Here is a 12,834-nt window from a genome sequence, read left to right on the forward strand (position 1 = left end):
AAAGGGTGGTCCATTCTGCCCCCAAGTGGAATTTAATTTAACATTTCCACCACCAAGCCTCTAAATGATTTGAAGGTTCCGTTGTTGTTTGTTTACCTTGGTAGTAACCTCTAGTAACATTATAAGCATTGAACAAACTTTTTCAAACACTCATAAACTTGATGCATAAACTACTATTAAAATCTCTGCAATTTTTTGTTATTTAACTTTTTTTTGGACAGGTTTATGTTTATGGGAAATTTAATGTATTGCATTTAAAAAATGTCAGGGATGTTTTTTAGAATTTCAAAAATGTTGATGTTTAAACATAAGGAGATTGCTGGCACCCATCACGTGCCGAAAATGAATGCATGAATTACTATTATAATACGCTCTTACATCAGTTAAAACATGAAATAATTACTCCTCAATAAAACAACATTATTATAAGGTATCAAATTTAATCTTATTTATTTTTTCTTGGTACGATACAATTTGTAAAGACAATACAAATATATTCACTCTTAACCTACTTGCATAACCTGGAATATCTGTTTGATTGTGATTTTGCGTATATTTTGTTGTTTTTTCCTTCTGTAATCTTTGCACCAAAAAGGCACAATGATATTTTTAAAGGAAGTGGCTTCCCTGGTCCAACTACTACTGGTCGTGTGTGAGGTGGGTATTTGTTCTTTGTTTTGTTCTGGCACTTGTTTGATTTTTCCACTGCAGGAGCTTCGACGTTAGACTAACACTTAACAGGAAACGAGGCTAAACGAGGAGAGTACATACAGAAAGTAACAGGGGACTGATGATTTGAAGCTGCTTCTTAAACTTAAATCATTTCTTTTGAGGAGTCTAGGTTAGTCCCTGTATAGTATTTTAGTTTAAACTCGCTTTTTTTAAGAATGTTTGCAGTTAATTTCGCTTCGGCTCGGACTTGACACAGCTTAAAAAATGATTGTGTTTCTGCTTCTGCTTCTTTGTTTAAAATAAACATTTCACAAAAAACTGCACAGCTTAAAATCTACACGAACTTAGAGAACTTGGTGATGCGGCCGCTCAACGCCTCGCGGATCAAGGCAAGTCTTTTTCTTTCTGGTAGCGCCCAACTTCCGGTTATCACGATTTGGTGTTGTCACTGTCCGCTAGCCGGACCATTTTGCACTCGATCAACGGGTGCGCCTCGGCAATCGTCTTGCCCAGTTTGGGGTCCTTTTCCGGGGCGGACGCTCCGAGAATGGCCGCCGTGAGGTTCTGCTGGAGCAGGGTCTTTTCCTGGTGGCCGGTTCCGGCGTTGTCCTTGACGGCGTCACGTCGCTTCTGGGCGAGTAATCGGCTGATGGGCGTCCAGGCGATCAGGATGGCGCCGACGATGAGCATTGCGATGCCGCAGATGCGGGCCGTCGTCGGAATGCTCAGCGCTTGGGCGATCTCGCCGGTGAACTCCGGGGTCATTGTGACGTGCTGTTCGAACCAGAGCACTGGGAGGAAGGTTCGTGGGACGTCTTCGTAGAGGCTGGAATGAGGAAATATGTCAGCTGTTGAATTTTATTATGGCCATTTTGTAATACTCACGCAATATTGGGGTGTGATTCGAGCATAATGTTCAACTGGAACCGTGCGGCCACATCCAGTGGAATCCCCATCGTCTAAAAACAAGACAAAGAATTAACACCTAATTGCTAGAAGTTCCAACCAAACTCCACTCACCGGTTCCATTGTCATGTACAGCTGATGCTTGCTCTTGTCCGGGTTGAGTCCCTCCACCTGGTTCAGGTAGTACTCATCGGCGCCGTAGAAATGCGGAAACGACATAAACACCGGCGTCCCAAAGCGGCACGACGAGATGTTCAACACTCCCGACGGTACAATCTCCCCCGCGCTAAAGCAAGCCGTCTCCGGGAACTGCGTCCCATTGTCCACGGTCCGCGGACCTCCGGCGTACTTGTAGCCCCGGATGCCGGCCACCTCCTCCTCCTGCTCAAAGTCCAGCGGCAGACTGCGACACATGTCCGGCGTAAACAGCTGAATCGGCACGTCCTTGGTCAGCCCCGGTGGGTAAAACTCCCCCGCGGAACCGTTCAACATGCCACAGTGGCCGGCGAAAAAGTCCGTCCGCGGTTTGTAGTTCCACTCGGCCATCGAACCGATCTTGAAGATGTCGTCGACGCCGGTGTGCACGTTGTAGTGCCCAATGAGGTCCGCTGAGTTGTTGCGCTGTAATTTAATCAATACAATTTAGACCTTCAAAATAATAATTTTTCATTCAATCAAACCCACCGTGTAGAACCACCCAACGCGGTCGAACGGCACCTCGCTCGCGTCGAACAGCTGCTTGCCCATCAGCACCATGTTGTCCTCGTACCCGTCGAACAGCAGCTCGCCCGCCGTTTTGACCACGTACACGTCCTGGTCGTACAGGCCCAGCCCCATCGAGACGCCCTTCTGCTTGACGTAGTTCCAGCTGCGGGCCCGGTTCGCCGCGGACTGTAACGAGAGAAAAAAAGACAATAATTAGCACTCTAATAGAAGTTAATGAAAAAAGTTTGAAAAAGAACTTTTCAGCACCCATTTCAAAATTATCAAAATTGTCAAAATTGTCAAAATTGTCAAAATTGTCAAAATTGTCAAAATTGTCAAAATTTTCAAAAATGTCAAAATTGTCAAAAATGTCAAAAATGTCAAAATTGTCAAAATTGTCAAAATTGTCAAAATTGTCAAAATTGACAAAATTGTCAAAATTGTCAAAATTGTCAAAATTGTCAAAATTGTCAAAATTGTCAAAATTGTCAAAATTGTCAAAATTGTCAAAATTGTCAAAATTGTCAAAATTGTCAAAATTGTCAAAATTGTCAAAATTGTCAAAATTGTCAAAATTGTCAAAATTGTCAAAATTGTCAAAATTGTCAAAATTGTCAAAATTGACAAAATTGTCAAAATTGTCAAAATTGTCAAAATTGTCAAAATGGTCAAAATTGTCAAAATTGTCAAAATTGACAAAATTGTCAAAATTGTCAAAATTGTCAAAATTGTCAAAATTGTCAAAATTGTCAAAATTGTCAAAATTGTCAAAATTGTCAAAATTGTCAAAATTGTCAAAATTGTCAAAATTGTCAAAATTGTCAAAATTGTCAAAATTGTCAAAATTGTCAAAATTGTCAAAATTGTCAAAATTGTCAAAATTGTCAAAATTGTAAAAATTGTAAAAATTGTAAAAATTGTAAAAATTGTAAAAATTGTAAAAATTGTAAAAATTGTAAAAATTGTAAAAATTGTAAAAATTGTAAAAATTGTAAAAATTGTAAAAATTGTAAAAATTGTAAAAATTGTAAAAATTGTAAAAATTGTAAAAATTGTAAAAATTGTAAAAATTGTAAAAATTGTAAAAATTGTAAAAATTGTAAAAATTGTAAAAATTGTAAAAATTGTAAAAATTGTAAAAATTGTAAAAATTGTAAAAATTGTAAAAATTGTCAAAATTGTCAAAATTGTCAAAATTGTCAAAATTGTCAAAATTGTCAAAATTGTCAAAATTGTCAAAATTGTCAAAATTGTCAAAATTGTCAAAATTGTCAAAATTGTCAAAATTGTCAAAATTGTCAAAATTGTCAAAATTGTCAAAATTGTCAAAATTGTCAAAATTGTAAAAATTGTAAAAATTGTAAAAATTGTAAAAATTGTAAAAATTGTAAAAATTGTAAAAATTGTAAAAATTGTAAAAATTGTAAAAATTGTAAAAATTGTAAAAATTGTAAAAATTGTAAAAATTGTAAAAATTGTAAAAATTGTAAAAATTGTAAAAATTGTAAAAATTGTAAAAATTGTCAAAATTGTCAAAATTGTCAAAATTGTCAAAATTGTCAAAATTTCAAAATTGTCAAAATTGTCAAAATTGTCAAAATTGTCAAAATTGTCAAAATTGTCAAAATTGTCAAAATTGTCAAAATTGTCAAAATTGTCAAAATTGTCAAAATTGTCAAAATTGTCAAAATTGTCAAAATTGTCAAAATTGTCAAAATTGTCAAAATTGTCAAAATTGTCAAAATTGTCAAAATTGTCAAAATTGTCAAAATTGTCAAAATTGTCAAAATTGTCAAAATTGTCAAAATTTTCAAAATTTTCAAAATTTTCGAAATTGTCAAAATTTTCAAAATTGTCAAAATTGTCAAAATTGTCAAAATTGTCAAAATTGTCAAAATTGTCAAAATTGTCAAAATTGTCAAAATTGTCAAAATTGTCAAAATTGTCAAAATTGTCAAAATTGTCAAAATTGTCAAAATTGTCAAAATTGTCAAAATTGTCAAAATTGTCAAAATTGTCAAAATTGTCAAAATTGTCAAAATTGTCAAAATTGTCAAAATTGTCAAAATTGTCAAAATTGTCAAAATTGTCAAAATTGTCAAAATTGCCAAAATTGTCAAAATTGTCAAAATTGTCAAAATTGTCAAAATTGTCAAAATTGTCAAAATTGTCAAAATTGTCAAAATTGTCAAAATTGTCAAAATTGTCAAAATTGTCAAAATTGTCAAAATTGTCAAAATTGTCAAAATTGTCAAAATTGTCAAAATTGTCAAAATTGTCAAAATTGTCAAAATTGTCAAAATTGTCAAAATTGTCAAAATTGTCAAAATTGTCAAAATTGTCAAAATTGTCAAAATTGTCAAAATTGTCAAAATTGTCAAAATTGTCAAAATTGTCAAAATTGTCAAAATTGTCAAAATTGTCAAAATTGTCAAAATTGTCAAAATTGTCAAAATTGTCAAAATTGTCAAAATTGTCAAAATTGTCAAAATTGTCAAAATTGTCAAAATTGTCAAAATTGTCAAAATTGTCAAAATTGTCAAAATTGTCAAAATTGTCAAAATTGTCAAAATTGTCAAAATTGTCAAAATTGTCAAAATTGTCAAAATTGTCAAAATTGTCAAAATTGTCAAAATTGTCAAAATTGTCAAAATTGTCAAAATTGTCAAAATTGTCAAAATTGTCAAAATTGTCAAAATTGTCAAAATTGTCAAAATTGTCAAAATTGTCAAAATTGTCAAAATTGTCAAAATTGTCAAAATTGTCAAAATTGTCAAAATTGTCAAAATTGTCAAAATTGTCAAAATTGTCAAAATTGTCAAAATTGTCAAAATTGTCAAAATTGTCAAAATTGTCAAAATTGTCAAAATTGTCAAAATTGTCAAAATTGTCAAAATTGTCAAAATTGTCAAAATTGTCAAAATTGTCAAAATTGTCAAAATTGTCAAAATTGTCAAAAAAGTTTTTAGTTTTTAGTTTTTAGTTTTTAGTTTTTAGTTTTTAGTTTTTAGTTTTTAGTTTTTAGTTTTTAGTTTTTAGTTTTTAGTTTTTAGTTTTTAGTTTTTAGTTTTTAGTTTTTAGTTTTTAGTTTTTAGTTTTTAGTTTTTAGTTTTTAGTTTTTAGTTTTTAGTTTTTAGTTTTTAGTTTTTAGTTTTTAGTTTTTAGTTTTTAGTTTTTAGTTTTTAGTTTTTAGTTTTTAGTTTTTAGTTTTTAGTTTTTAGTTTTTAGTTTTTAGTTTTTAGTTTTTAGTTTTTAGTTTTTAGTTTTTAGTTTTTAGTTTTTAGTTTTTAGTTTTTAGTTTTTAGTTTTTAGTTTTTAGTTTTTAGTTTTTAGTTTTTAGTTTTTAGTTTTTAGTTTTTAGTTTTTAGTTTTTAGTTTTTAGTTTTTAGTTTTTAGTTTTTAGTTTTTAGTTTTTAGTTTTTAGTTTTTAGTTTTTAGTTTTTAGTTTTTAGTTTTTAGTTTTTAGTTTTTAGTTTTTAGTTTTTAGTTTTTAGATTTACAGGTAGAAAAAATGATAAGATTCTTTAGAACGGATTTTAAATTACATTAGAACTTGATATATGTAAGCAGTTTTTTTCTGAATGAAATTTAAAACAATTTTTAACGTTTTATAAACCTTAGTTAAAAAAAATTAAGTATTAAATAATGTTTTTTTCAATAAATACATGCAAGATTTTTTTTGTTTTATTAAGAGGAGCTTTGTTGGATAAATATGCAACTCGTGCTGAAAAATCGTCACTGCTATTTTTCGAAAGATTTTTTCAAACCTTGATACAATTGGAAACATTTAAAAAACAAATTAAAATCGTAACTAAAATATTCTGGTTTACGGTATTCATGAATAAACGCAGACGGTTTCATACTAAAAAAGGTGCACATATATTCGAATTGTGGAACCCATCTTAAAGTCCCGGATGATAAAAATGTAAACTAGCTATAATTTGAATAATCGTAGCGGTTCGAACACATTGGCATTTTTGAATCCAATAAAAACTTGACATTTGTTTAGATCAGACTGTAGTATGATCTTGGAATTCTTCGTAACATTGAAAAAAAAAGAATTTAATTAGAAAAACTACCAAAAAGCTAAATTAACATTTCTTTGTCAAAACGAATGCAGTTCAGAGACGATTATCCAAAGGCTTTGGAAAAATTTACTTCGAATATTCGAAGTAAATATTTCGTTATCTTATTTTTGATTGATGTGCTAAAATGGTGGGGATGAAAAATTGAGAAAATGCATTTGGAAAATATATTACATTATAATTTGACTGAATTTGAGTCTCAGAACTCGAATTGACGTAAAAAGAAAGAAAATAAAAATCAAGTAAAAAAATGAAACCTTCGAATAATCGAAACTTTAGATAATCCAGTTTGGACTATATTTACAAAAATCCTTTTTACCTAGAGGTAAGATATTCAAAAATAACAACAGATGTCTGATATTTATTCAATAACAAACATGATGATGATTCTTGCAAGAAATCAATCTCAACCTTGAAATCGCAACCGCCCCAAATGATAAGACAAATTTATTTATTGCATAACATCCAAAGCGGAAGTATCTCCCAAGGGGAAGGGGGAGTTGGGCACAATCACGCCGATAAAATCACTCGATTATATCGCGTGACGTGGGGTATGAGTAACGCCAAACCCAAACGAAAAAAACATATAAAAGAATGACAAAAAAAAAGTGAAGACTCGTGTTTAATCCAGAACCGTCGGTTTGCCGGTCATCATCGCTGTTGACGAACTGTTGACGACGAAGAGGAACGGAGAAAAAAGCTTGAGGAACAAACAAAAGTAACCGTTGGAAAACATAAGGCTAAGCCACTGAATGGGATAATGAAATTTAACCTGAAGAGATTACAAGTTGAATGTTTACATTTTTATTCTTTTTAGTGTTTGCCATTATTATTATTTAAAATAAAATATCATTATTTTGCTTCAAGCAAAAATAATTATTTTTGTAAACAATGCATAAACCAACCAAATAGCAAGTAGTAAGATACGCAGGAACAAAAGCAAATCATCAGCTTGATTTAAATTAACTTTTTTTCAAAGGCAAATAAAATTAACCCAGGATTAGATTCAGCCTACGTCAAGTAGATGTAAAAGATATTTGTGTTGCTATTTACAAACGATACCGTGAACAAGTTTAACGAGCGTTGCAAACAGGAACTCGTCAAAAATGTACCAGTCATGAATCCATCTACTGGGTTTTCCCAACCTAAAATTGAGTGATTCAGAATTTTTTGATTGTCTCGATTGGGTTGGGGATTTTTAATTATTTATTTTTGATACAGTACAGTGTACACAAGCGAAAAATACAAATATGTACAAATCAAAATTCAAATTAAATAAAATTCGCTCAAAAAAAATTGGTCGGTTTTAAGTCTTTCCAAATGTTTATTTTACAACTTCGACCTGTTAATGTTTTTAATACTCTATGAATCAACAACACATTTGATTTGTCCATTTATTGCACCTTTTCATTGTAGAATCCGAACTGAGTCCGAACTGAGCACTTGTCAAACAACGCGCCGGTAACTCACGCTCTCAATCAATGCCGCACTCACTCTCGCCTGTTGTCAAACTCTCTCAAAGCATGACAATATAGGGGAGCATGTTCTATAATGGTTTGGTTATTCCTCGACTCTACAATCCCTTTCCTACTCAAACAAAAAAAAAAAAGAAATATTGAATTATAAGACATTTTATAGAAAAAAAAACACTTGATCAGCAATCTGAACTTTGTTCTCTGCGATGCTTTAGTCTATGATAATTGCAAGTTGCTTATTCAATTTGCCTTTTAAATAGTAAAATATCAATAATAATAATAATAACATTAAAACAAACATATTAGAAAGTGATCCAGACACATTCGTCGTATTTACGTGTTAGTTTTGATAACATTTATCAATTGTACATCTTTTCCTACCTAATGAAATCTGAAAAAATAGGGTTGTTTTTATCACCAATATCGATATGATCACTGCAGGGTTAAAGAATCGAGCTCGCACAAATTCAATTTTGACTTGCAATACATCATAGGGAGATTTTTTTTTTGTGAAAGCCAAGTCAAGTTGATAACCAAATCAATACTGAAAATTATTTTAACCCAGCCAATTTTAACACAGCGATTGTGAAGCAGAGTTCCTGCCAGTTGTGGCACTATTTTTGTTAATCTGCAGTTCTTCAAATAACTCAAACTATTATTTATTCAGATTCTACAAACCTTCTAAACAAAATTGATTCAAAATTCATAGCATAGAGCGAATTTCAGTAATACCTCATTTGTAAACATAGTCTAATCAGGCCGATTTATCCAGCTGTCTTCAAAACAATATGACATTTTTTTAATATCTTGATTATTAGAATCAACGACTTGGTCTTCATTAAAAATTTTAATTCATAATTCCCCCGTCGGGATACTCTTGTAATCTCGCAGATCTAATACTAAAATATAAAGAATAATTGATCGTTAATAAAGACAACTAACTAACTCATTGATCCGATTGCCTTTTCTGAACCATGTACTATTTTATAACAATGAATCCCTCATATTTAAAACATGATTAATCTCTTATGGTACATTTTCACTACATCGCAGATATTCATATAATCCAACTAAATGTGTCAAAATGTTTCTTAATTTATTTCTCTGTATTGTTGAAATGATTCGCCATATAATCCTTCTTTACTCCACCTTGGTGCTTTGAATCGCATGTTCTTTCTTTCCCGATTCTCAGTTACGAATATTCTAGCAGCGCTGGTACTCCCAAAATCTTGCTAGAGTTGTGAAATCATTTCTAAAGTGTTGCCAGAATATCCAGCTCTGCTAGAACTCTGTGAGAATCCTGCCATGACTGTTATTCCGCCTTCTAAACGTCAAAGTCCGTCAAGTATCTCTCTTTCTTTTCTTCTCACACACACACACACACACACACACACACACACACACACACACACACACACACACACACACGAACATTCCCTTTTATTTTGTGTTGAAATACTGGCTTATCCTAGGGCTTATCCTGATCATTTATCTATCTTGCATTGAATAGTGAATTTTCATTCAATTAAATCCGATCCATACTTATGATCTTAGTAACCATTCGATTTGTTCAACTTTTCATTGCTCGCTACGACTTTTGCCGGACTCGCCTTTTTCCTCAGCGCTACGACTATCGTCGGACTCGCCTGTTTCTCAGCGCTACGACTTTCGTCGGACTCGCCTTTTTCCTCAGCGCTACGACTTTTGTCGGACTCGCCTTTTTCCTCAGCGCTACGACTTTTGTCGGACTCGCCTTTTTCCTCAGCGCTACGACTTTGTCGGACTCGCCTGTTTCTCAGCGCTACGACTTCCGTCGGACTCGCCTTTTGTCTCAGCGCTACGACTTTCGTCGGACTCGCCTTTTTCCTCAGCGCTACGACTTTTGTCGGACTCGCCTTTTTCCTCAGCGCTACGACTTTTGTCGGACTCGCCTTTTTCCTCAGCGCTACGACTTTGTCGGACTCGCCTGTTTCTCAGCGCTACGACTTCCGTCGGACTCGCCTTTTGTCTGTCGAATCGATTCATTTCTTGTCGTAGTTTCGGCTTTCAACGAGGCATTTGTTATTTGTTCCGTTCAGAGAACGACAAACCCAACTAATCATTCTATCGGGAAAAACATGACAACACATGATAATGTTGGCCAGTCTATCACTAGACGATCTGTAATTCTCATGACGTCACTTAACAGCAACAAGGACAACAACCCCGATTAAAGAAAACGCGTTCAATGACCATTCTTTTCTCTAGCCAAAACTTCGGAGTTTTCCTGTCTTTTCTGCCAGAAAAGGAATTTAAAAAGGATTGCAAGAATCATCACAACTGTCTAATTTTCTTCCAGATATTCTGAATTTAGCTGATAGCTGGATTTTCTAACATCTTCTCGCGGTCGTTGGAAACGATCGTGGATAGCCCTATGAGGGCCCAATTGGTGTTAAAATGTTCAATTCAAAGTAAAATTATGGCTGAAATATTTTCATCTCCAATCACTTCTTCAACATCAAACATAGATTCTTCAGATATTTGGCCAAATATTATTCTCTTGAAAAACAAAGTTTCGATTTTTTATTCTATGATCATCCCTAGTTCTGGCTTAATGCCACCATGTGACCACGTGCTCCGTTTGTTTGTCAACAAAGCAGCAGCTGGATGGAGAAGAAGTGAGGGGGAGAGGTTTTGACATTTGTAATCCCGCATCTGACCCGTCACCCATTTCGACGGTCATTGGGCCGACGGTCGATTGCTACCACCGAGTCCAGTAAGGAACTGATCGTACAAATTAAAGGGTCACGAAATAACAACACGAACAGCAGCACAAAGTAGAGGGAACGATTTGAGGCTTTTCTCCTCCCTATCTAACTTGCATTCGCTGCCGCCATTTGCAACCTTTCTTGGCAAGTACGTACTCCATACAAAATGGCAGACCCTAGGATTACGCAACAAACACTTTCACCATATCTGATGATGACAAACTTTCTCGATAAGTTGCCGCTCAAATGTCACCCAAACCAAGCCAAAAACTTTTTTTTTATTGAAGAATACTTACTTACACCTTTTCTCTCCCAGCCTGCACGATTTCTTTACACTTTTCACCCATTTTTTTTAAATTTACCGCAAAAAAATAAACCACACAAAATCAGGAGCAAAGTTTTTGCTACCGGCTGCGCCAATTGTAGAATCCGAACTGAGTCCGAACTGAGCACTTGTCAAACAACGCGCCGGTAACTCACGCTCTCAATCAATGCCGCACTCACTCTCGCCTGTTGTCAAACTCTCTCAAAGCATGACAATATAGGGGAGCATGTTCTATAATGGTTTGGTTATTCCTCGACTCTACATTCATGACAATATATCTCTTGATTTTCCCATTTTTTGCGATTTTTCGAAATTTTTTCGAAAAACTTAAAGCAATTCTCTACGAAATTGGCCTATTTTCATTAATTATATTTTTTGTATTTTTTTAATCCGGCAGAAACTTTTTTGGTGCCTTCGGTATGCCCATTGAAGCCATTTTGAATAATTAGTATGTCCATATGATTTTCCATACAAATTTGGCAGCTGTCCTTACAAAAATGATATATGAAAATTTAAAAATCTGTAACTTTTGAAGGAATTTTTTGATCGATTTGGTGTCTTCGGCAAAGTTGTAGGTATGGATAAGGACTACACTGAAAAAAATGAAGCACGGTAATTTTTTTTGTGATTTTCAATTTCACTTTTTGCCACTAAAACTTGATTTGCAAATTAAAACAATGAATTTTAGAAACAAGAGTAACTTGACTGAAAATCAACTTTGAACATTTCAATCCAATGCACAGTGGGAAAAAAGGGCTCAAAAAATTACCGCAACATGATTTCGCGCAAACCATCGATTGCTATACACCAGGAACAATAATCCGATGAAAAATCGCACTGCACAGACCGGTGGCCGGAGTACAGGCCACCGGAAGATCCGGATTTTTGGAAAAAGTGTCAGATAATTCCAACTGTGAACTGATAAGCTTTCTTCTACCATGAATTGTAATGCAAAACAATCCTAGAATAATATTAAATACCATAGGACCCATCGGAACCGGTTCCACCGATCTCCGGTGGCCACATCCGGAACCGCATTAGGAAACAGCGTAAACTAGTCATGCGACGTATCAAACTTCTTGATTTTGGATGGGGACATGATTTATACACTCCTCTCTTAAAAACATAAAGTTTGATATATGTCGCAAGAGTGGTTCCAGGAATTTGCCAAATATGATCTTCGGATGTGGCCACCGGAGAACCTAGGAACCGGTCACCGGAGGTAAAAAAACATTTTAAGGATACTCTCCATCCAAAATCAAGAAGTTTGATACGTCGCATGACTAGTTTACGCTGTTTCCTAATGCGGTTCCGGATGTGGCCACCGGAGATCGGTGGAACCGGTTCCGATGGGTCCTCTGGTATTTAATATTGTTCTAGGATTGTTTTGCATGACTATTCATGGAAGAAGAAAGCTTATCAGTTCACATTTGGATAAATCTGACACTTTTTCCAAAAATCCGGATCTTCCGGTGGCCTGTACTCCGGCCACCGGTCCGTGCAGTGCAATTTTCACCGGATTATTGTTCCTGGTGCAAAAACAAAGCTTTTGGTGTATAGCAATCGATGGTTTGCGCGAAATCATGTTGCGGTAATTTTTTGGGCCCTTTTTCCCACTGTGCAATGTTTCACTTAATTTTTAAGTTTCTAATTATTTTTTATGAAAATTAATTAATACACCAATGCTATGCTATGCTGATTTTTATGAAAATTAATTTAGGCCGTTGCAAATGTTTTTTGAAGTTTATGTCCCTGCATTTCTAATTGTTTTCAGTTGGTTAGACTTCTATTTCCTTTAAAATTTTGATGCTTTTGGAAAAATATTTTTTTTGCCCCCTGATTTTTCGAGCCGATTTTGAAGGGAGGGGGTGGGGGCGACACGAACTTTAAAAAATATTTGCAGCGGCCTTATTGTTAAT

At 34.0% G+C, this 12,834-nt stretch overlaps 1 protein-coding gene across 2 annotated transcripts in view; it reads right to left on the bottom strand.

Annotated features, from left to right (window-relative positions):
* Positions 1 to 420: 420 nt before the first annotated feature.
* Positions 421 to 12,834, bottom strand: part of LOC120413669 (protein peste) — a 37,839-nt gene continuing 25,425 nt past the window's right edge. For both annotated transcript variants that reach the window (XM_039574595.2, XM_039574596.2), the window contains exons 4-7: positions 2,263 to 2,469; positions 1,693 to 2,199; positions 1,558 to 1,631; positions 421 to 1,498 (exon numbers count right to left, since the gene is read on the bottom strand). In XM_039574595.2, coding sequence (XP_039430529.1) covers positions 1,102 to 1,498; positions 1,558 to 1,631; positions 1,693 to 2,199; positions 2,263 to 2,469 — 1,185 coding nt within the window. In that variant the 3' untranslated portion in view covers positions 421 to 1,101. The remainder of the gene's footprint in view (positions 1,499 to 1,557; positions 1,632 to 1,692; positions 2,200 to 2,262; positions 2,470 to 12,834) is intronic.

This window comes from Culex pipiens, chromosome 3 (assembly GCF_016801865.2).
Source record: "Culex pipiens pallens isolate TS chromosome 3, TS_CPP_V2, whole genome shotgun sequence".
NCBI classification, from domain to species: Eukaryota; Metazoa; Arthropoda; class Insecta; order Diptera; family Culicidae; genus Culex; species Culex pipiens.